Genomic DNA, 23,441 nt, shown 5'->3' on the forward strand with positions numbered 1-23,441 from the left:
ACGCTGAGGCTGGAGAGATGGAGGGGCTAACTTAACTAAGTAAAACTAAACTAACTATTTACAATATGTACATATCCCTAGGCAAGTAGTTCTGCAAGACGCTAAAACTACTGCCTCAAGCCAAGGCGCCAGACGCAACCAAGGCCTGCCAGCCCTGCAAGACGCTGAGGCTGGAGAGATGGAGGGGCTAACTTAACTAAGTAAAACTAAACTAACTATTTACAATATGTACATATCCCTAGGCAAGTAGTTCTGCAAGACGCTAAAACTACTGCCTCAAGCCAAGGCGCCAGACGCAACCGAGGCTTGACAGCCCCGCAAGACGCTGAGGCTGGAGAGATGGAGGGTCATCTGTGTCAGCCCGCCAGACGCAAGGCTAAACCCTCTTCATGACCTGAAACACAATTAGAAAGCATTTTTCATTAGGTATAAAAATACATCTGTGCCATGTATAAGGATTCAGTATATGACAGTTACAGCAGGTACTGAATGGTAATGTAAAAAAGCTGATAGCCTTCAAAATCATTTTAGCTTAGTACCTTGAACCAGTCATGGGAGAGCATCTCATCCAGATGGAGTCTCCGTTTTGGGTTCCTCTTCAGGCAACCTCGAATAAAGCGACAGCATTCTGTGCAGAAAGATTGAGAGTTGTCTAATTATTTCCTTCAACTTTACACTTGCTCTCTAAGCTGTAAAAATGATAAAGATTCCTGCATTATCCATAAGAACATCTTTTTTGTTCTAACCATCTGAGAAGCCCGGCTGGTACCAGACATCAGGGTCCATCAAAGGTGGGAAACGGCCGGTGACCATGGCATACAGCAGCACCCCCAGCGACCACACCGTTGCCTGCTTCCCATAGTACTTGCCCTTCTCAAAGTACTCAGGAGGGCAATACCTTTCTGTGCCTGGAGATAGGAGTTTGCCACATGTGAAAGCTTGCTTTTTCTCACTTTAACTGAAATGGCATTTAATTTTAGTCAACAAAAATAATATTAATATTGATTATTCTTTGAGAGATTTGTTAGTGTATTGTTAATATCTCACTGTGTGATGTCTGAGACGTGGTGTAACTGGTCACTAGAGTTTAAATCCCAAAATGTATGTTTTAAAGATAACACATACCAGAGTAGCTTTTGTAGGATGACCTTTTCATGAGGTCTCCGCAGCCGAAATCGATCAATTTGACCTCCATGGTCTCTGTGTTTACCAGGAGGTTCTTCATTTTGATGTCTCGATGAAGCACCCCCCTGGAACAGCACAGGGCAGCAGCGGAAATCACCTGCTGCATGAAGTGACAGGCCAATTTCTCGATGAAGCAGCCTCTGTTATGCTGCCAAAAGCTGTGCATGTCCATGCAGGGTAAGGGCCGTTCTAAGACCATGATGTACTGGTCGAGATGGTCCTGCCAGTCCAGCACCTTTATAATGTGGCCACAGTTTGGGCCTTGATTGGCCATTACTGTCAGGGCCACCTCAAGTGGAACTGGTTTGGGATGGTCAGGCTAGAAGAATGACAGTTTTTATTATTGTTAGACATAGGATTGGTTTCTCAAATAAGGATTTAGCCCAGTCTGTCTATCTATTGAAATATTTGCACTCTGTGATTTACATTAAAATGTTATAAATTGCAAACATAGAGAGCACAGTCTTACGTACAAGGCTGATGTATAGCTGGTTCTTTGTCTTCGCTGTGTACTTCACAGCTACCTTGAGGCCGTCCTTGCAACGGGTCCCTTCAAAGACAGAGCCAAATCCTCCTTCCCCCAATTTCTTGCCAATGGCGTATTTCGAGATGATGTGATCTATTAAAACATAATTATTTGTATTTGTTTATTGTTTGATAAAACAGTGTCCTGCAGTGAGGCCATACTGTCTGATGAAATGTTAATAGGGAAATATATTTGTAATATTTGTACTTTTAAAAATTCATTTGTCACATGACTATTTAAGTGAACTGCAAAAAAAGCCAAATGGTGATTTCAAATTATGGAGGAAAAAAAAAACTAAAAGAAACCTTACAGCAGTATCAGCTGTATTATTTAAAACATATGCTTTCCTATATACATATTCACTTTCAGAGAGTGTGTGTGTGTTATATTTCATGTCAGACAGTAAACTTGCAGTAAACTCACCCTCAATCCTCACGATCTTGTCACAGTCCAGCTGTCTCAGCAGATGTGATCCAGTGTCACCTGGTGATGAACCGACTGGACTGTCCTGATCTTGAGGCTTGATGTCCTCCACTTGCTGGTTTTCGGAAGTGTGGGGGACTTCAGGACTACTGGAAGGAGGTTCCTGATGATCATTATCCTCTGCAGTAAAGATTATGTCCTGTAAAGAAATCTGATCTAAAGAGAGGAATATCAACCACAAGCTTGTTTTAAAATCATCCACCACATCTTCAAACTATATTTCATCTATTTTCAAACATTCATCACATCGTGGAATAAATTCATTTATCTGTCTTTTTATAATGTGTGATGTGGTTTTTTTATATATTGTGTGTAAATGATTGGCGCCGAGCACACGTGACGCGTTTTTTGCAGTGAGAGGCCTTTTTTCAATTGGTTTCCTACATGGTTTCCTATGGCAGTGAGCGTTCTGCGCGCTGTTTAAGCGTTTTACCAGGTTACCAGGAGCTTAACGACTTCACGAACCAACTACCACAGTTTTAACAGAAAGTAAATAAAGTTAATAAAAGGCTGATTTGAGGTTTACTTGACTGACAGCACAGCTGTTTCGGTGGTTGCCTAGCAACATAAAAAAAAAAAAAAAAAAACACAACAGAGCGCACTGCTCGTGTGATCAAAAGAGTAAAAAAAGAGAATAAAAGAGTGTTTTACAAGAGTGTAAAAGAGAGTTTGTGTTGTTCAGAGCTCATAATTTACCATCAGTACACCTCCTGGATGGGGCTTCATCATTGTCCTCCTGGTCCACCTCACACTGCTCAACCTGCTCACCCTGAGCTTTGCTGGATTTGGGGCGCGAGACGAACAAAAGTAAAAAGAGGCAGACTTCCTAACTGTCCTCTTTTCCTGCCCCTTATTCTTTGTTTTCTCTGTCCATCCCTCCTTTCTCTCCGCCTCACCGATGCCCACAGGCGTCTCGTCGGGACGAGCTATGTGAAACCCCCTCTCTGGGACCCGGATGCCAGTGGTAGAAACTTCTAGTGTGGCAGGGCGAGGAACTTGTGGGACGGGCTGAACAGAGAGCTCTGGGTGACTCCATTGTTAAAAATATGATTGGATGGAGCAGTACTTAACTAAAACTAAATGAACTATTTACAATATACATCACTAGGCGAGTAGTTCCGCAAGACGCTAAAACTACCACCTCAAGCCAAGGCGCCAGATGCAACCGAGGCCTGCCAGCCCCGCAAGACGCTGTGGCTGGAGAGATGGAGGGGCTAACTTAACTAAGTAAAACTAAACTAACTATTTACAATATGTACATATCTCTAGGCAAGTAGTTCCGCAAGACGCTAAAACTACTGCCTCAAGCCAAGGCGCCAGACGCAACCGAGGCTTGCCAGCCCTGCAAGACGCTGAGGCTGGAGAGATGGAGGGTCATCTTTGTCAGCCCGCCAGACGCAAGGCTAAACCCTCTTCATGACCTGAAACACAATTAGAAAGCATTTTTCATTAGGTATAAAAATACATCTGTGCCATGTATAAGGATTCAGTATATGACAGTTACAGCAGGTACTGAATGGTAATGTAAAGAAGCTGATAGCCTTCAAAATCATTTTAGCTTAGTACCTTGAACCAGTCATGGGAGAGCATCTCATCCAGATGGAGTCTCCGCTTTGGGTTCCTCTTCAGGCAACCTCGAATAAAGCGACAGCATTCTGTGCAGAAAGATTGAGAGTTGTCTAATTATTTCCTTCAACTTTACACTTGCTCTCTAAGCTGTAAAAATGATAAAGATTCCTGCATTATCCATAAGAACATCTTTTTTGTTCTAACCATCTGAGAAGCCCGGCTGGTACCAGACATCAGGGTCCATCAAAGGTGGGAAACGGCCGGTGACCATGGCATACAGCAGCACCCCCAGCGACCACACCGTTGCCTGCTTCCCATAGTACTTGCCCTTCTCAAAGTACTCAGGAGGGCAATACCTTTCTGTGCCTGGAGATAGGAGTTTGCCACATGTGTAAGCTTGCTTTTTCTCACTTTAACTGAAATGGCATTTAATTTTAGTCAACAAAAATAATATTAATATTGATTATTCTTTGAGAGATTTGTTAGTGTATTGTTAATATCTCACTGTGTGATGTCTGAGACGTGGTGTAACTGGTCACTAGAGTTTAAATCCCAAAATGTATGTTTTAAAGATAACACATACCAGAGTAGCTTTTGTAGGATGACCTTTTCATGAGGTCTCCGCAGCCGAAATCGATCAATTTGACCTCCATGGTCTCTGTGTTTACCAGGAGGTTCTTCATTTTGATGTCTCGATGAAGCACCCCCCTGGAACAGCACAGGGCAGCAGCGGAAATCACCTGCTGCATGAAGTGACAGGCCAATTTCTCGATGAAGCAGCCTCTGTTATGCTGCCAAAAGCTGTGCATGTCCATGCAGGGTAAGGGCCGTTCTAAGACCATGATGTACTGGTCGAGATGGTCCTGCCAGTCCAGCACCTTTATAATGTGGCCACAGTTTGGGCCTTGATTGGCCATTACTGTCAGGGCCACCTCAAGTGGAACTGGTTTGGGATGGTCAGGCTAGAAGAATGACAGTTTTTATTATTGTTAGACATAGGATTGGTTTCTCAAATAAGGATTTAGCCCAGTCTGTCTATCTATTGAAATATTTGCACTCTGTGATTTACATTAAAATGTTATAAATTGCAAACATAGAGAGCACAGTCTACGTACAAGGCTGATGTATAGCTGGTTCTTTGTCTTCGCTGTGTATTTCACAGCTACCTTGAGGCCGTCCTTGCAACGGGTCCCTTCAAAGACAGAGCCAAATCCTCCTTCCCCCAATTTCTTGCCAATGGCGTATTTCGAGATGATGTGATCTATTAAAACATAATTATTTGTATTTGTTTATTGTTTGATAAAACAGTGTCCTGCAGTGAGGCCATACTGTCTGATGAAATGTTAATAGGGAAATATATTTGTAATATTTGTACTTTTAAAAATTCATTTGTCACATGACTATTTAAGTGAACTGCAAAAAAAGCCAAATGGTGATTTCAAATTATGGAGGAAAAAAAAACTAAAAGAAACCTTACACAGCAGTATCAGCTGTATTATTTAAAACATATGCTTTCCTATATACATATTCACTTTCAGAGAGTGTGTGTGTGTTATATTTCATGTCAGACAGTAAACTTGCAGTAAACTCACCCTCAATCCTCACGATCTTGTCACAGTCCAGCTGTCTCAGCAGATGTGATCCAGTGTCACCTGGTGATGAACCGACTGGACTGTCCTGATCTTGAGGCTTGATGTCCTCCACTTGCTGGTTTTCGGAAGTGTGGGGGACTTCAGGACTACTGGAAGGAGGTTCCTGATGATCATTATCCTCTGCAGTAAAGATTATGTCCTGTAAAGAAATCTGATCTAAAGAGAGGAATATCAACCACAAGCTTGTTTTAAAATCATCCACCACATCTTCAAACTATATTTCATCTATTTTCAAACATTCATCACATCGTGGAATAAATTCATTTATCTGTCTTTTTATAATGTGTGATGTGGTTTTTTTATATATTGTGTGTAAATGATTGGCGCCGAGCACACGTGACGCGTTTTTTGCAGTGAGAGGCCTTTTTTCAATTGGTTTCCTACATGGTTTCCTATGGCAGTGAGCGTTCTGCGCGCTGTTTAAGCGTTTTACCAGGTTACCAGGAGCTTAACGACTTCACGAACCAACTACCACAGTTTTAACAGAAAGTAAATAAAGTTAATAAAAGGCTGTTTTGAGGTTTACTTGGCTGGCAGCACAGCTGTTTCGGTGGTTGCCTAGCAACATAATTTTTTTTTTTAAAACACAACATAACAGAGCGCACTGCTCGTGTGATCAAAAGAGTAAAAAAAAGAGAATAAAAGAGTGTTTTACAAGAGTATAAAAGAGAGTTTGTGTTGTTCAGAGCTCATAATTTACCATCAGTACACCTCCTGGATGGGGCTTCATCAGTGTCCTCCTGGTCCACCTCACACTGCTCCACCTGCTCACCCTGAGCTTTGGTGGATTTGGGGCGAGACGAACAAAAGAAAAAAGAGGCAAACTTCCTAAATGTCCTCTTTTCCTGCCCCTTATTCTTTGTTTTCTCTGTCCATCCCTCCTTTCTCTCCGCCTCACCGATGCCCACAGGCGTCTCGTCGGGACGAGGATGGAGTTCCGCCTTGTGGTCGGTGGGTGTCAGTGTTGTTCGGGGATTTATCCCGTGCACACACTCACCTCCTCCCTCAACTCCCACTCTACGAAATTGTCGCTGTCCCATAATCAACACGATAAACCGCTATCAACAACTGCAAACACACCGCAAAAACGCTGTTGATATCTGTACTCCTAACTCGCTACAAAGTGATCAGGCAGTTTCACGCATTTATATTGTCCTCAAGATGATGTCATAAGGGCTTATACAGGCTGAGAGCAGCAGATTCTCACAAACATTAAAGTAATGTCTAGTGATATAATTGACATATGTGAAGAGATGGGCATACATACATGGAAATGTTATGTATTTAAAATACAAATACAAAATACTGTGTGAATTTTTATTTATTTAAATACAAATACAAAATACTGTGTGAAAAAATGTATTTAAATACAAATACAGTATTTTGAAAATACACAAAATACATGTGAAATTGGCCATCCAGTGCAGGTATTGAAGTGAATTGAGAAACTACATAGGCCTACTGACTTTATATTCCTAACCTCATCTCTGCCCTCTCTTTCTTTCTTTCTTTCTTTCTTTCTTTCTTTCTTTCTTTCTTTCTTTCTTTCTTTCTTTCTTTCTTTCTTTCTGGCAATTACAAATAAACTTAAGCAAAATAGCAGCCATTTATATAGGCTACTTATTTCTGGTTACAATGTAGTCTATTACTTGTGGTGAACACTATTAAAAAATTCATACTGTATGTAAAACTGTGGGAACCTTTTCTGCTATCTAGCAAAGAATATGGATGGGCGATATGACCAAAATCTCAATTTTACTTCACAGTAACAATATCATGGTTTCACAATTCTCAATATCAGTTTTGATTCCACAGCATAAACTGAATTTCAAACTCTTTTGAGTTTTCTTTTTTCTTCTTTTTTTGCAGGTAGTCCAATGCTTTTAAAGTAATTTTATGTTTATTTTATGTAAAATTTATTTGTTTCTATAAGTTTATTAAAATTAGAAAGTGTATCTAACATTTTTAAATTAGAATTAATTTAGATTCATTTGACACTATTTACCCCTTTTTGATTATTATTTTTTTATGTACAATAAAACTAAAAGCTGAAGATTTTGGTGGTGATTCATCAGTGCTTCTTTTTCCACTCCAACGTTCCAATAATTCCTGCCCACTAAAAGCTGCAAGGATAAATTAGCTTACCCCACAAATAGGCCCATCTATGTAAAAGAATTAGAAAAAGTTCCATCAATTCAAACTTTATATCATCGCTATGATATATTATAGTGTCATATCACCCAGCCCTAACATGCAGTAATGCTGAAGTGAATAATGCACTATTTTAACTTTAATCAACAAGTAGAATTGATTATGACATTATCACCGTAAAATATTTTTACACAAGAAGTTACTGTCAGTGGCATAATTTGTCACCAACCATTTTGCCCCTAGTAAACAATTTTGTTTTTAATAGTACTTGTTTTCTAAGGAGACGACACGTCAATATCAGTAGACTATATATAATGCTTGAAATGAGACGTGAAGAACCGCTGAATAAGTTGGCTACTAATCCCGAGTCTTTGAAATGAACTGTTCAAAAGAACCGATTCGCGGGATGAGTAGGACTTCACAAGTGCACGAGCAGCAGGCCTCGCGCCAAAATGATTTCGACGCAATAAACAAATATTTTTATAATGCTAAAGAGTTAATACGGGATAAAACCACAGATACATCTTAAACAACCGAATGAGCGCTTCTAATTAACATATTTCTCTTCATTGACGCAATTTTGTACTGGTAAGCACAATTTGATACGTAAATGAATGACCTTGTACAATTAGCAAAGTTAATTTAGCCAGCAAATCTTAAAAAAAAAAACAGCTTGACTATTACATAGAAACTCATTAAAGAACAATTTTAGTTCATATTTCTACCATACTTATCTTTTTGAGCTGAGTTGAATGAGTGAGAACAAACAAATTGTCATCGAGTCGACGCAATAAACACTGAATAGTAACGTCAAATCTTTATGAGAAACCAGACTCGCCAATACAGCTGATATACATATACAAGATTAATTGATAGTAATATTTTTCATTTTTACACAATACTATTGCTACACCTCTCAGACAGTGTGAGGAGTGAGTGTGTCAAGATGTGGAGGAATCAAAACCAGAAACCAAACGCAGGTATGATTTACTGTCTGTCATATTATGAATTCCTACGTTACTTGTTTGGAAATACCTAAAAATAAGAGTTGGGTCAGTCTTAGTCTAACATCTACTATCTAGATAATACAATTACTTGCCATTTATTATTTCCAGAGAGCTTCATGTATATAAATCTGGCTAATAATTGAAAAACTGCTTATCTGCTAATACAACACTTTGCTGCAGTTATGTCATTCAGGTTGCTGGAGCCTGAAATCAAAGCAGACATTTGTCTCTCTGTGTTTCTGCAGGCTGTCTCTCCGTGCCTCTGTTTAATCAAAGGAAGAGGAGCAGGCTGCCTTTGACATCTAATCCCTCTGAGAGTGAGCTCTTCACTGCCAGTGCCAACCACTACAATGAGAGACAATCCTCCTCCTCCTCCTCTTCTGCTCTTCCCAGTATGTGTTTCCACTGCGTCAGTCTCGTATCTAATGCTGAATAAACATGTACCAAGTTCTGATGCAGCACACTATGCATCAGATGTTCTTCCTATTGATTTTTTTACAACTCCATTTATTCTGTCATTATGTTACACTATAATACACTGAATAATCTTTGTCATGTAAATTTAATTTGTGCAGCATTATAAAGTTGTTTCAAGTTAAATGAGTTATACAGTGTACAGAAAACAATCAATAGACAGATCATAGATTATATTTACAGATCATGTCAAGTCAATTTTATTATAGCGCCGTTTACTCTGTTTCAAAGCATCTTTACAAAAAGTCATGATGTTAATTTTGCACATTTAAATGAGCTCATTTTGCAGTTAAGAGCTGGGCGATAGGATAGTGTTTCATACAGTTACGATATAAACAATCAAGCATTTGAGCTTTTCTATATAATCTATATCACTTCTTGTGAGTGTACTGTATGAATATAAAGCCAGATATATTTATCAAGGTTTCTGTGGGTATTAAAAAGTCTTAATTTGCTCTTGCTCAAATTAAGCCTTTAAAAAGGTCTTAAATCAGAGCTGAAAGTCTTAAATTCATAAAGTTGTGGCATTACATGTTGCATGCATTGCAAAAAAAAAATGCAATCCTGTTTTCTAATACAAATATCTAAATACCTTGAAATGAAGATGCAAAATAAAGTCTTGAAAAACTCAACAAAATGAAGCAAGTTTATAATAAAATCAAATATCTGTCAATGACTTGTGAAAATTTACCTTTAAATTACAGTAAGTTGGAGTAATTCATTCATTATTGGGTGATATGAAAATCTGTAAGATTTCACACTGAAAGGTATGAGCTCTGCAGGGTTTTGTTCAATTTATAACAATTTGGTGTTATAAATTAGTGACGAGCCTAATTACAGTACGTTTGTTTGCAGACAAAGCTTATGATGTCTTGTCTTTTCATGATCATGTCTTATAAAATATAACCCTAGAGTTTTTTGTTGTTGTTTTTTTAGCTTTAGGTCAGAGTGGTCAGTGGAAACAGCAAGCCTATCTTTCACCTCAGCAAGCCAGCATGAGATCTGCTGCTTCACCTGGTGTGGCAGGACGAGGATATGCACCTTTACCTCACCCAAAAAAACCTGTCTATGCCCGGTACTCAACTGATACTCATATATGAAATAATGACTACACACCCAGAAGGGTCTTGAAGCTGCTGGGTCCGAATATGTGCATTATTTCTTCAGAAACGCAAGATTGCTAGATCAGTTGCCTTCCATAATTTGAAACAGTAAAACCAACATGAATGAAAATACCAAAATAAGATTTGCATTTTGTAAAAATAAAATAAAAACTGTAAAGGAGCTATTTCTTTCTGACCTGAGCCTTAGGAATTACTTTCATTTAAGTAACCTTAGTAAACACTTAAACTACATTAGTAAACATGAACTAACAATAAACCATGCTTAAAAAATATTTATTAATCCTAGTTTATGTTCATTTCAACATTTATTTATACATTCAAATCAAAAGTTGTATCTATTAATATTTAAAGGTATAGTGGAGGATCTTTCCGAATTTTAGATAAGACCCGACCTCTCCACTTTTTGAATAAGTTTGATTGATTTACCAGAATGATTGACAATTAGGAGGACCAATAGTATAGGTGATCCACCCGGAAGTAAAAAATCTTCCACTATACTTTTAATAGACCTGAGCTAACATGAACTAACAATGAACGGTTGTATTTTTTATTTAAGTAACTTTAACAAAAGTATTTAGTACTGTACAGTAACAAATGTATTGGTCATGTTAGTAATGCATTAACTAATGTTAACTAATAGGACCTGATTGTAAAGTGTTACCTAACCCTACAGTACGTAGTCAAGTTGATTCAGTTTATTCGAAGGTGAATAAAACCAATTTCGTTCTCATCCTATTGCATTAAGCACATTTTATTTGTTATCCTGCAAAAGATTTGTGACAGTATATTTTGTATTTGTCACCGTTTTACCTCCAGGTCACAGGCAGAGCAACAAAGGTCTCCAGTGAGACAGGATTCATTGCCAGCGTTTGGATCCCAGCTTCATGGTGGCTTTCCAAGCAGCAGCTCAGCGTCGTTCGGCCAGCCCACATGGTCCAGCGGCATTCAGAATCAACAGTCGATTAGTAAACTGACAACTTCTCCCAGAATGCTGTACCGTCCCCAACAGTGTACACCCACAGCAGGAAGCACTCAGAGTCAGAGCGGAAAGTGGAAGTTCAGACCTGTTGGACAATCAACCAGTGAAATGTGGGCAAAAGAAAAGATGGACATCTCAAGTGTCCAAACCACCCCTCAGAAGCAGGTGTGTGTTACTAGATAAAGAGGCGGCCATTTTAGACTTTGAGCACGCAAAATGTCTTTGGACTCTGGTATGACGTCGCACTTCTTTTTTTTATTTCTTTTTTTACTTAATTAAAATGGATAACAAAAAATAATAAATCCTAAATGTAAAAATACACAGTCTACACTATCCTGCAATGCTGCAAACCTGCAGCTTTAAAGTTTTTGTTTCTGCAGCTTTTAATTCAGCTTAGAGATCACACTGTGACATATCAATCTTCTATCTTCTTTGCTTATTATCAAAAGTAAAAAAAAAACAGGATTATAGATACATATATCTTAAGTACATAAGTACATGCTTCTCTTTTTGGACAATACACTTTTTGGTCTTCACATAATACAAATTCTATTTTAATGAAATTTGAGAGCTTTCTGTCTCTCTATTGACCTTCCATCAACTACCAATTTGATGCTTCAAAAGGTTCATAAAGAGATTAATTTTAATTGAAAGGTTTAGTCTGAATTTTCTGAAGAGACTTGATCGCTTTATATGATGAACAGATTTAATTTAAGCTTTTATTCACATGTAAACATTCAACTCACACATCAGTTGTGGTAAACGTAAGCTCAAGCATGTTCACTTGACGTTGCGAGAACCAAGAGGTTCATTCTTGTGTTACACAGCATGTTTGAGCTTCTGCAAGAACCAATGAGATTTGTTCTTGCACGTCAAGCGAATACATTTTATGTATGCTGATCAATATTTATGTGAATAAAAGCCTAAATTAAATCGGTTCATCATATAAAGCGGTCGTTTCTCTTCAGAAAATTGTGACTAAACCGCATATGGATTAGTTTAACAATCCCTTTATGAACTTTTTGAAGCGTTAAAGTGGTAGTTACGTAGCTGTCAATGGAGAGACAGAAAGCTCTCAGATTTCATTAAATATATCTTAATTTGTGTTCCGAAGATGAACTAAAGTCTTATGGGTTTGGAATGGCATGAGGGTGAGTAATTAATGACAGAATTGTCATCTTTGAGTAAACTAACCCTTTAATAGATCTGCTTCTATAATCCAGTTCCCTTTCGTTGTCACTCCGAGTTACGTCGGATGACGACGAATGGGGTTTCGCTTAGAAATCCTATCATCTTCGAGTATTAAAACACGAGCCAATGGCAATGAAATGCCATGGGTCTGCGGAATTTGCATAGCGTAACTCCGCCCCACGCAGGGGGTATATAAGGAAGTGCGCGAGCAACATGCAGACTATGTTTTCGCTTCGGAGCCAAGTTCAGTACTTCACTCCACAAGCCTTTTGAGTGTCATCTCAAATCTCTTCGAGACGAGCGGCTCTTCAGTGTGTTGGTGTGACGGCGCTTCCAGCGAGATCGCATTTCCTGCTGCTGATTTGTGCAGTAATCTGCCGACAGTGAGTGTGTTTCTCCCTGGGTGCTTCAGCACTCTGCTGAGCTTTTCCACTCTCTAAAAAGAGCTGCACGCGGCACGTCTTTTTCAAGACGGTTCGCCCGTGTATTTTCTGGATGTGTGTGCGTCAGTCATCTGCCTAACGGTCGCGAGCGCTGTTTTGCGTGTTGGGCTTTATCACGCTTGGCAGCGCTCGTTGATGAGTCATGTTTTCATTGCGGGAACATGACCATCGCGATGTTTATAGATCGAGACTCAATGATCTCCATGTGAGTAGAGTCCCCTCTGCCACACCCCAATTTATCTCTTCCTCGTGAAGGGATACTTTGGCTGGTGGCCAGGGTGATCTGAGGGTTTGGTGTGGCACAACAACCGACGATTCAATTCCTCGGGCCACACCCCCCTCCACATCGCAGACCATGCACTCACAGCATCACAAGGCGGGCTTGATTCCTCTGGAAATGAAGTTTCGACTGCGTTGCCTCCCACGGGAGTGCCATCGTTGCCGGGACCGATCCAGAGCTGTCAGCCATGCTTTCCCGGGCAGCTGAAAGCATCGGCTGGAGTGGCCCCGCCCTCCCCCCGAGCGCTGTAAGCTTCTCCCGGACGTGCATCAGGACGCCTGCGCTGCGCGAGACTCCACGTGACTTTCGCGGCCCGCGGGTGTCCTCCGCCTTCGCTGCTTTCGATCGCACGGCGATCATGGTCTGTATGCTCCCTGTCACTATAGTGGCACGGTCATGCAGTGCTGTGTGTCGCCTGCGCCTTCGATGCAGTGCTGTCCCGGGAGTTCTGTCGAACCGGCCGCAGTGGAACGCTAGTCCTTCCCTGGCCAACCCTGACAGAACGCGGAAACTCTAACCACGCCCCCATCCTGGGACGCTATGCCTCCCATGCCAGGCCTGGTTGTTCCGCCACGCACACTACTGACCTCGCTCAGGCGACATCGGTACCTGCGTGATCCTGGGTCAGGTGATGCCCACTAATGTGGTCCAGACATGGGTTTAGCCAGGTTGATGTGGGGCGGTCTGAGAATGAATTTTCTCAGATTCCCCATGTCCCGGGCTGGGCTCTTTGGCGGTGTGGCTTCGACCACCTGAAGCAGACTCGGGTCCGGCACCGATGGTCATCCATCCGTGCGGCCTCCTCAGTCTGCTTCCCGCCAAGCCCCCCTCCATGCGGCTGCTCCCCTCGGGCCTGCAAAAAATGGACCTGAGCAGGAGGAAGCCGCAGGAGGGCGGCGCTGCCCGTCTCCGCCCCTTAGACTGCCACGGCAGCCTAAGCAGCACCTTGAGGCGGGCAGCCTGGTCGGTGGGCTGGTTGAAGACTGCGCCCAACAGTCTTCGATCAATCCAGAAGCGGACTGAGGCTTCTGCACTGACGGTCATCCGTCGGTGTGGTCTGCTTAGTCTGCTTTCCGCCGACGCCGCCTCCTTGCGACTCCTCCCCTCGAGCCTTCACTGGCCTGAGCACAAGGAGGTCGCTGGAGGCTGGCACCGCCTGTCTCTGCCCCTTAGCCGGCTAACACCTGGCTGAGCAGCACAAACCTGAGACAGGCAGCTTGGAGTTAGGGCTCAGTTCTTCAGGAGCTGGTAGCAGGACCACTCCTTCCCCCGCTGGAGGGTCGGGGCAGAATCTCTACAAAAGAACTGATGCTCTTTCTCTGAGCCCCAAGAGGCTATGGATGACAGCACGCGCCGCCCACGGGCCACGCTCCTCTCATCCCCCTCTGTCGCCAGACCCCTGCCAGAGCACGCCCCCGTGGGACGCTGGTCCTCCCCCGGCCTCCTCTGGCAGGACGCGGTTATGACCGTGCCCCCGCACCGGGCCGCTATGCCACCCACGTCTGGGCCGGTCATTCCGCTTCGCTGCACCCCCGACGGAACGTCTGTGGTTCGTATGACCCCGCTGGTGCACTTTCTGGAAGCCTGGCTAGAGCTTCCCAGACTGTCCCGCTGGGTCGCGAGAACCATCAGGCTCGGCTACGCGATTCAGTTCGCGCGATCTCCTCCCCGCTACAGAGGAGTCCGCTTCACTATGGTCGGTGGCAATGCCCCTGTCATGAGAGCGGAGGTCGCCACCCTACTGGCGAAGGGTGCGATCGAGATTGTCCCTCCAGCCGAAATGAGGTCCGGCTTCTACAGCCCTTACTTCATTGTTCCGAAGAAAGCGGGTGGGTTACGACCGATCCTGGACCTGCGCGTCCTGAACCGCTCCCTTCACAGGCTGCCGTTCAAGATGCTCACGGCCAAACGCATTTTCGAGTGTGTGCGGCCACAGGATTGGTTTGCAGCGATCGACCTGAAGGACGCCTACTTCCATGTCTCCATTTTACCTCGACACAGACCGTTTCTACGGTTTGCTTTCGAGGGGCGGGCATACCAGTACGCGGTTCTCCCTTTCGGGCTAGCCCTGTCTCCTCGCGTCTTTACGAAGGTCGTCGAGGCAGCCCTTGTTCCCCTCCGGGAACACGGGGTTCGCATCCTGAACTATCTCGACGACTGGCTGATCCTAGCTCACTCTCGAGTCCAGGTTTGCGAACACAGGGATCTTGTGCTCCGGCACCTAGCTCGTCTGGGCCTTCGGGTCAACTGGGAGAAGAGCAAACTCTGCCCAGTGCAGAGGATCTCTTTTCTCGGTATGGAAATCGACTCGGTCGCCATGTGCGCGCAGCTTACGAGCGAGCGCGCGCAGTCACTGCTGACTTGTCTTCGCCAGTTCGAGGGCAAGAGTGCGGTCCCACTGAAACTTTTTCAGAGGCTCCTGGGGCATATGGCATCCGCAGCCGCAGTAACGCCGCTCGGATTGCTTCATATGAGACCGCTTCAGCTTTGGCTTCGCGATCGAGTCCCGAGGTGGGCATGGCAACACGGCAAGCTCCGGGTCCCAGTGACTCCGTCCTGCCGTCAGACCTTCACCCCGTGGACGAACCTCAGCTTTCTACGGGCCGGAGTGCCCCTGGAACGAGTTTCCCGGCATGTTGTTGTTACAACAGATGCCTCCACCACGGGCTGGGGCGCCATGTGCAATGGTCATGCTGCCGCGGGCTCCTGGACAGGACCCCAGCGCCTTTGGCATGTCAATTGCCTCGAGTTGCTGGCTGTACGTCTCGCCCTGCACCGCTTCCATGCGTTGCTCAGGGGTCAGCACGTACTAGTCCGATCAGACAATACCGCAACAGTAGCGTACATCAACCATCAGGGTGGTCTACGCTCCCGCCGTATGTCGCAACTCGCCCGCCACCTCCTTATATGGAGTCAGAAGCATCTGAGGTCGCTTCGAGCCATTTATATCCCGGGACACCTGAACCAGGCGGCCGACGAGCTGTCTCGAGTTCAGCCTCTCGCTGGAGAATGGCGACTCCATCCCCGGACGGTTCAGCTGATTTGGGATCAGTTCGGCGACGCACAGGTAGACCTGTTTGCCTCCCACGACTCGTCCCACTGCGACCTGTTTTATTCCCTGACCGAGGGCACGCTCGGCACGGATGCACTGGCGCACAGCTGGCCGAGGGGCCTACGCAAGTATGCGTTTCCCCCAGTGAGCCTTCTTGCGCGGACCCTGCGCAAGATCAGGGAGGACAAGGAGCAGGTTATATTGGTTGCCCCATACTGGCCCAGCCACACCTGGTTCTCAGAACTCGTACTCCTTGCGACAGCACCTCCCTGGCCAATTCCTCTGAGGAAGGACCTCCTTTCTCAGGGACGGGGCACCCTTTGGCACCCTCGTCCCGGTCTTTGGAACCTCCACGTGTGGCTTCTGGACGGGACGAGGTAGGTTTGAGTACCCTACCACCAGCGGTGGTGGCTACCATCACTTCCGCTAGAGCATCGTCCACGAGACATGCCTATGCGTTGAAGTGGAACCTCTTCGTCAACTGGTGTTCTTCCAAACAGCAAGAACCCACGAAATGCCCGATCAGTGTCGTGCTTTCCTTCCTGCAAGAAGGGTTGGAGCGAAGGCTGTCTCCCTCCACCCTGAAAGTGTATGTTGCCGCCATTGCCGCACATCACGATGCAGTTGAAGGTAAGTCTCTGGGGAAGCATGACCTGATCATCAGGTTCCTGAGGGGAGCGAGGAGACTAAATCCTTCTCGTCCTCCCCTCGTACCCTCTTGGGACCTCTCAGTGGTTCTAACTGCCCTGCAGAGCGCTCCATTTGAGCCCTTGCAATCCGTGGAGCTTAAGTTCCTGTCTATGAAGACAGCGCTCCTGGTTGCATTGGCCTCCATCAAGAGGGTAGGGGACCTGCAGGCATTTTCGGTTGACGAAGCGTGCCTGGAATTCGGGCCGGCTAACTCTCACGTGATCCTGAGACCCCGGCTTGGATATGTGCCCAAGGTTCCTACCACACCCTTTCGAGATCAGGTAGTGAACCTGCAAGCGCTGCCCTTGGAGGAGGCAGACCCAGCCTTGGCACTGCTCTGTCCAGTACGCGCCCTTCGTGCTTACGTAGACAGAACGCAGTGTTTCAGGACCTCAGACCAGCTCTTTGTCTGTTATGGTGGGAAGCTGAAGGGAAAGGCTCTCTCCAAACAAAGGTTGTCTCACTGGATAGTGGACGCCATTGCTTTGGCATACCAGCAGCAAGGTCGACCGTGCCCCCTTGGTGTGACGGCCCACTCCACTCGGAGTGTGGCCTCCTCTTGGGCTCTAGCGCATGGCGCCTCGCTAACAGACATCTGCAGAGCTGCAGGCTGGGCGACACCTAACACGTTTGCGAGATTTTACAATCTCCGAGTAGAGCCAGTTTCTTCTCATGTACTCGCTTCAACTAGCCGGTACTAGATTCTGCTCAGGTGTCTTCGCTTGCTCGCCATTCCTCTCCACGGACGGGATACGTGCGATATTCTCCTCAGGTGAGCCTCATAAGCCCTGAGTCTCCTCCAGCACTGACGACGTCAGCGCCAGAGTTATGCCACGGGCAGCTTTCGCGCTTGGCTAGGTGCCTCCATGTGCATGGTTCCCTTCGGTGACCCCCACATGTGTATTTCCACTGTAAGCCTCCTTGAGCATGTGTCTTTCCCTTGGCAAGCCACCTTGCCACCCCTGGGGTTGAAATATTCCACCTGCGGCTGGACACCCCAGTGTTACTCCGTATGCAGCCCTTCGGGGTCATATGTGTATTCCAAGTCCCCCCCTTCGGGTTGGGCATGATTGCATATTTCCACTGGATATGCTTCCCAGTGTACCTTGGTATTCCTGTGTTAAGTAGGACTCCTTCGTCCGTGCTAGTTTCACGACAGGGAGATCAGACTTACGCAGGGCACTGGTAGACAGTCGAGAGGTGGCGTGATTTTACGGGAACCCCATTCGTCGTCATCCGACGTAACTCGGAGTGACAACGAAAGGGAACGTCTCGGTTACGTATGTAACCCTCGTTCCCTGAGTAGGGAACGGAGACGTTACGTCTCCCTGCCACTTCCGCTGTACCGCTGGAACGCCTGAGTTCAGTCTCGGCTCCTCAGCGAAGACATAGTCTGCATGTTGCTCGCGCACTTCCTTATATACCCCCTGCGTGGGGCGGAGTTACGCTATGCAAATTCCGCAGACCCATGGCATTTCATTGCCATTGGCTCGTGTTTTAATACTCGAAGATGATAGGATTTCTAAGCGAAACCCCATTCGTCGTCATCCGACGTAACGTCTCCGTTCCCTACTCAGGGAACGAGGGTTACATACGTAACCGAGACGTTTTATTCACTTTTGATAATAGCCAAAGTTAAAGGGTAACTCTCACCAAAATGCAATCTAGGGGTTTTTTGTTAATCTACCTGAGACAAACTTTTGTTGAAAAGCATAATTAGAATGGAAACGCCACTTTTAAGTTTTTTCTTTACTAAAAAGAAAGGTTTTGAACAACTCACTGTTGCTGTTGTTGTTTCCAGCCGCCGGCATTTTGTCAGTCAAAAATAGTCGATCTCCGAATTCAACGTAACAGTGAGGAGAGTAAAGATGGAAAGCTCCTAAAACTTAGTTCCATATAAATTCACGGATAATTTGTTGTTTTGTCGTTAGTGAAATTGACCTTGTATTTGAAAAAGGATCCTCATATAAGAAGCAATACTAAAATTCAGAGTCAGTTCATTCACATTCGGAGATCGACTATTTTTGACTGACAAAATGCCGGCGGACACAGCTACAGTGAGTTGTTCAAAATCTTTCTTTTTAGTAAACTCTGTGTACACAAACAATGTTCTCAATGCTGGAGTTCATGTGTAGAGCCCCTGGTGATACTTGGAGCAAAGTTTTATGTTGTGTCGAGCCTTCTTAGTGTTTAAAAATAGCCATTTTTGATGCTATCATAGAAGTGCCCCAAGCTCTCCCATTCAAAAAGTAATTTGACCGAAAACGAAAATACGGTCAAACTTAAAAGTGGCGTTTCCATTCTAATTATGCTTTTAAACGAAAGTTTGACTCGGGTAGATTAACAAAAAAAAAACTAGGTTGCATTTTGGCGAGAGTTACCCTTTAAAGGCATAGTTCACACAAAATTCTAAATCAAAGAACAGTTGCAATTGAACCTTATATTCGTTTGAATTATCTTATTTTTGTGTGTGTTTCATGGAAAAAAGTTATATTACAGTAAGTTTAACAATTAAAGAGGTCACATAATGCCATTTTTTACAAGCTAATATGATTCTTTAGGGTCTAAATTAAAAGTTTGTAATATACTTTAATTAAAAATTCTCATTAGTATTGTAAGAAAACACGAATTTTACCTGGTTCAAAAACAGCACGCCGTTTAAGTGCATGTGTCTTTAAATGATAATGCGCTTTGCTCACCCCGCCCCTCTGTTCTGTGTGTGACCGTTTAACACAATAACACAATAACCATAACGCGTTGTTCATTATAAACGTGGGATTATGAATTATATTGAGAACGTCGTACATAGAAAACATGCCATAATGTACCCTGAGTGTAAACAGCCGCATTCATCGTGAAGCGTGCAGCAAGCGATTTGCAAAGATTAATATAAATATTAATATAAAGGTTAATAAAACGTTACACTCACTTCTTCTTCTGGAAGTGCAGCAGGAACACGAATAGTTGGTAACGATCCTTTTTTCAGGAGCAGCTTCTTAGCAAAACCAGCTTTATACTGATCTCGTTTGTAAAGCAGTCTGGTGTGTGAAATGATTCGCGCAAACATGAACGCATTGACGTTGATCGTGGGGAATATTCCCTTCGAAAACAAAACTCAGCCACTGCGTCTTCAGCGGTTCGGATTTAGGAACATCAAAATGACTGCTGTGTTCCTTATTACACCCAAGAACAGAACACCACAATCGCTTAGAAGCCATTCTGCTCATAGACAGTGCTCCAGCGTATCAACAATGACCGCGCCGGTCCGCGCGGACTATGATTGACAGCTCGCTCACGAGCGAGGGCGGGTCTGTGTTGAAACGCTGCTGTCAAACAACAATTGTGGGAGGGGCGTCGATTTTGTGACGTCACAAAATCGAACGGCTTGATTTGAGACAGGGGGAAAACATATAAGAACATTAAAAAAAAAACACTGGATGGATTTTCATCATTTTATGATGGTTGTGTACAGGCACTGCCAACACACATTTCAGTACAATCAACTTGTAAAAGTGCATGTACCATTATATGACCCCTTTAACAATTATAAGTTTTTCATATCATAAGTTTCCTCTACTCAAATTTTTTTTGTGTGTGTGTGTACAGCTTTTCTGTCTTAAAGATTTTCTGCTTCTCAGTATAAAATGATGTTTTATTTGTTGAACTAACATCATTTATTTTCCCTCCTGCTGGATAGAAGCCCCCCCGTGAGGCATCGCTGCGTCTTATTTCTACTGTTATTGAAGGAATGAAGCACTGGAGCCAGTATAAGAACAGAGTACCAATGCTGTTTGAGATCTTTGGTGAGGAGACTATAACACACATGTGATCCCCTTGATTTGAATCTTTGTCTAACAGTCTTGTCTCTCTTTACAGCCACACTGGACTCTGCAGTTACAGTTGGAGAATACGGAGCCAAGAAATTCCTCATGAGGGATGGTAAAGAGGTCGTCCAGTGTCTTTACTTTGAAATTGTGAGTCTGGGAATATTGGTCCTCTCCCTGAGCTACATCCTGTGGGGCCGTTCACACAGAACACATTTTTTTCCATTTCACTGCACTACTTTTCTTTATTGTTTTTCAATGTAAGCACGTGCTAGACTGACGTGTTTGACCTTTGCGTTTGCGTCCTGTGCATGATGCAGAGTTCTAAAAACATGGTGCTCAAGTTAAAAAAAAGTTTACAATTATTTTAAAAACACATCTCGAGACCTGCAGGTTTTTTTTATTAGCTTTTTACCTGTCTTGCGTAAAAAAAAAAAAAAAAAACGTTCTGTGTGAACCAGCCCCTAATGGTCTTCAATTGCTGTATCTTCTCTTCTTCATTGTAACACATGCATTTTTACAATTGTATAATTATATTATTATTATTTTTTATGTAATGCTGTTCAAACGTTTGGAGTCAGTAGGTTGTTGTTTTTTAAAGAAATTACTGCTTTTTACTTGCCTGAAAATCCAGACCCAAATCTGAAAGATTAAGGGTCTGGCACTGAGTAATGAAAATCGGCCAGCTCGAGGGGCGGCACCAAGCTTGCATTTGAAAATCTTACTGCACGTAATTGGATAACACTACGACCAATCACAACAATACACAGGGTGACGTATCCAGAGCCCCATACGCTTAGCTACCAGCGGCACTAACTGGTAGATTAGACTCTTGCCGTATCCGGTCGGCAAAACAGCAAAAATGTCCTTCTTGCAAAGGAACGATTCGAGCGCCGTCTTCTATTCCTCTTTTAGATAAAAAGCCAAGGCTAACTCGATCATTGTAGTGGCCAAAGCCGTTTCAAACAACTGGTGTTCATCCATAGCCATCTTGCAATGTTTACTAATGACTTCGACATCGCAGTGCTGTCGTAATCTCGCCTATATCAGATAGCACGATGTGATTGGTGCAGCTCGGCTACAAGGGCATAGTTAATTACTCAATGCCAGAGCAACTTGCTGAGCAAATTCAAATTTCCAAGGCAGCTTTTTACAGCAAGGATACATTAAATTGAATAAATAAGTATAAATAGAATAAAAAAAATTCTAATAAATGCTGTTCTTTTGAACTTTCTATTTATCATAGAATCCTGAAAAAACTGTATCATGGTTTCCACAAAAATAATAAAGCAGCACAACTGTTTTCAACACTGATTATAATAATAAATGTTACTTGAGGACCAAATCAGCATATTATTATTATTTTTCCATTACAGGAATAAATGACACTTAAAAATGTATTTAAAGAAAAAAAAGTGCAGTAATGTTAAACAATATAATATTACTGTTTTTACTGTATTTTTTATTAAATAAATCCTGCCTTGGTGAGCTAAAGAGACTTGTTTCAAAAACATAAAAAAAACTTACAGACCCCAAACTTTTGAAATTGTAGTGTATATTTTTAATATTTTATAATAATTGTATTAATTTCTAATTAGCAATAAGATGATTTAAAGGAATAATTCTCCCAGATATTAAAATTCTGTCATTGTTTATTCGCCCTCATGTTGTTCCAAACCTGTATGACCTTCTCTGCCCCACAGAACACAGATGTTTTGAAGAATGTTCACACTTCTCTTCCATACAATAAAAATGTATAGATACTGTGGCTGTCAAGCTCCAAATATGACAAAAAAGAACCGTAAAAGTAGCATAAACGTGGTCTGTAAAACTTGAGCTCATACCACAATATTGCTGTAGGTGGCAGTAATTCTCCAAAATGTTTTCTAATGTTAAACTTGTTGGTTTAGACCAGAGATGAAATTACAGATACAGATCTGAAGAAACAAGATGCTCTCTCTAGGTTATGACTTGCGCCCACTTTTTTCCATTGTGCATTTTCCATTAGGAAACCATTAGGACTGCACACTGTTATGTGATGTTGGCAGTGGTAGGGACACCGTAAACATGTATGTTCAGAGTTATAAAGTCATTGTATGTCTTTTCTGTAGGATCAGATTCTGCCCAGACTGATCAGAGGTCAGGTGCATCGCTGCATCGGAAACTACGACAGGCAAAAGGACACAATGACTTGTGTGTCGGTCCGAGCTGCTTCACTGTCAGAGCAAAGGAATGCGCAGGAGGCTGTGAGAGCGTCAGATGCAGAGATGAGGGATGTGGTGCTGGCTCTCAGTGAAATCTGATGTGGATCGAGTGAGTAACACGAGCACAGACTTTTACTGAAGTTAGGGTTGCTTTCGTTTTGTGAATTAGTTCAGTAAGAGATGGTCTTCAATTGTCTGTGAAGATAAAACAGTATCACGGTAAATCTGTGATCTGTATCTGGAGATTTTGATTCTGTACGCGATGAATGAATGTTACTTTGCATTGTTGTTCTGAGATAATTTAGATGCATTTATAAAATTTGAGTTATTTTAACTGAGATGCATTTAAAATATTTTGTTCCAATTTATGTTTATATAATCTCAAATTATTATAATTGAGAAGCATTTAGAATATTTTAGTTCTAATTTATATGCATATCGAATCGGAAGGTATTGTAATTTATATGCATTAAAATAGTCATAATATATTTCTTTAATTCTAATTTATATGCATAATATTTGAGTTAGAATGTATATGCATTTATATTGTTAATTGGTGCATTAAAAACCAATTTGTATTCAAATCCAAAACTTGGAAAACATTTTT

At 43.0% G+C, this 23,441-nt stretch overlaps 3 protein-coding genes across 3 annotated transcripts; 1 reads left to right on the forward strand and 2 right to left on the reverse strand.

The window, feature by feature from the left end:
* Positions 1-376: 376 nt before the first annotated feature.
* On the reverse strand, positions 377-3,230 carry LOC311292940 (serine/threonine-protein kinase pim-2-like; the record flags this gene model as incomplete). Its single annotated transcript, XM_084412774.1, has 8 exons — positions 377-394; positions 540-628; positions 747-908; positions 1,126-1,504; positions 1,659-1,804; positions 2,135-2,350; positions 2,891-2,973; positions 3,091-3,230. 8 exons carry the CDS (start codon positions 3,228-3,230, stop codon positions 377-379), a joined length of 1,233 nt encoding a protein of 410 aa, XP_084268900.1.
* Positions 3,231-3,597: 367 nt separating this feature from the next.
* Positions 3,598-6,455, reverse strand: LOC311292941 (serine/threonine-protein kinase pim-2-like; the record flags this gene model as incomplete). Its single annotated transcript, XM_084412775.1, has 7 exons — positions 3,598-3,615; positions 3,761-3,849; positions 3,968-4,129; positions 4,347-4,725; positions 4,879-5,024; positions 5,356-5,571; positions 6,116-6,455. The coding sequence occupies 7 exons, from the start codon at positions 6,453-6,455 to the stop codon at positions 3,598-3,600; spliced, it is 1,350 nt and encodes a 449-aa protein (XP_084268901.1).
* Positions 6,456-7,969: 1,514 nt separating this feature from the next.
* On the forward strand, positions 7,970-23,415 carry spata22 (spermatogenesis associated 22). Its single transcript, XM_084413351.1, has 8 exons — positions 7,970-8,154; positions 8,487-8,546; positions 8,819-8,965; positions 9,984-10,122; positions 10,988-11,315; positions 20,504-20,609; positions 20,683-20,780; positions 22,742-23,415. Exons 2-8 carry the CDS (start codon positions 8,513-8,515, stop codon positions 22,931-22,933), a joined length of 1,044 nt encoding a protein of 347 aa, XP_084269477.1. The 5' UTR covers positions 7,970-8,154; positions 8,487-8,512; the 3' UTR covers positions 22,934-23,415.
* Positions 23,416-23,441: the final 26 nt, after the last annotated feature.

The sequence above is a fragment of the Rutilus rutilus genome, assembly GCF_951802725.1.
Source record: "Rutilus rutilus genome assembly, chromosome: 7".
Taxonomy (NCBI): domain Eukaryota; kingdom Metazoa; phylum Chordata; class Actinopteri; order Cypriniformes; family Leuciscidae; genus Rutilus; species Rutilus rutilus.

Excerpts from the sequence above, each read along its gene's own strand:
- spata22 (XM_084413351.1), top strand. The coding sequence starts at position 8,513 with ATGTGGAGGAATCAAAACCAGAAACCAAACGCAG. Across the intron at positions 8,547-8,818 it reads AAACCAGAAACCAAACGCAG|GCTGTCTCTCCGTGCCTCTG; the intron begins GTATGATTTACT and ends GTGTTTCTGCAG. Across the intron at positions 8,966-9,983 it reads CTCCTCTTCTGCTCTTCCCA|CTTTAGGTCAGAGTGGTCAG; the intron begins GTATGTGTTTCC and ends TTGTTTTTTTAG.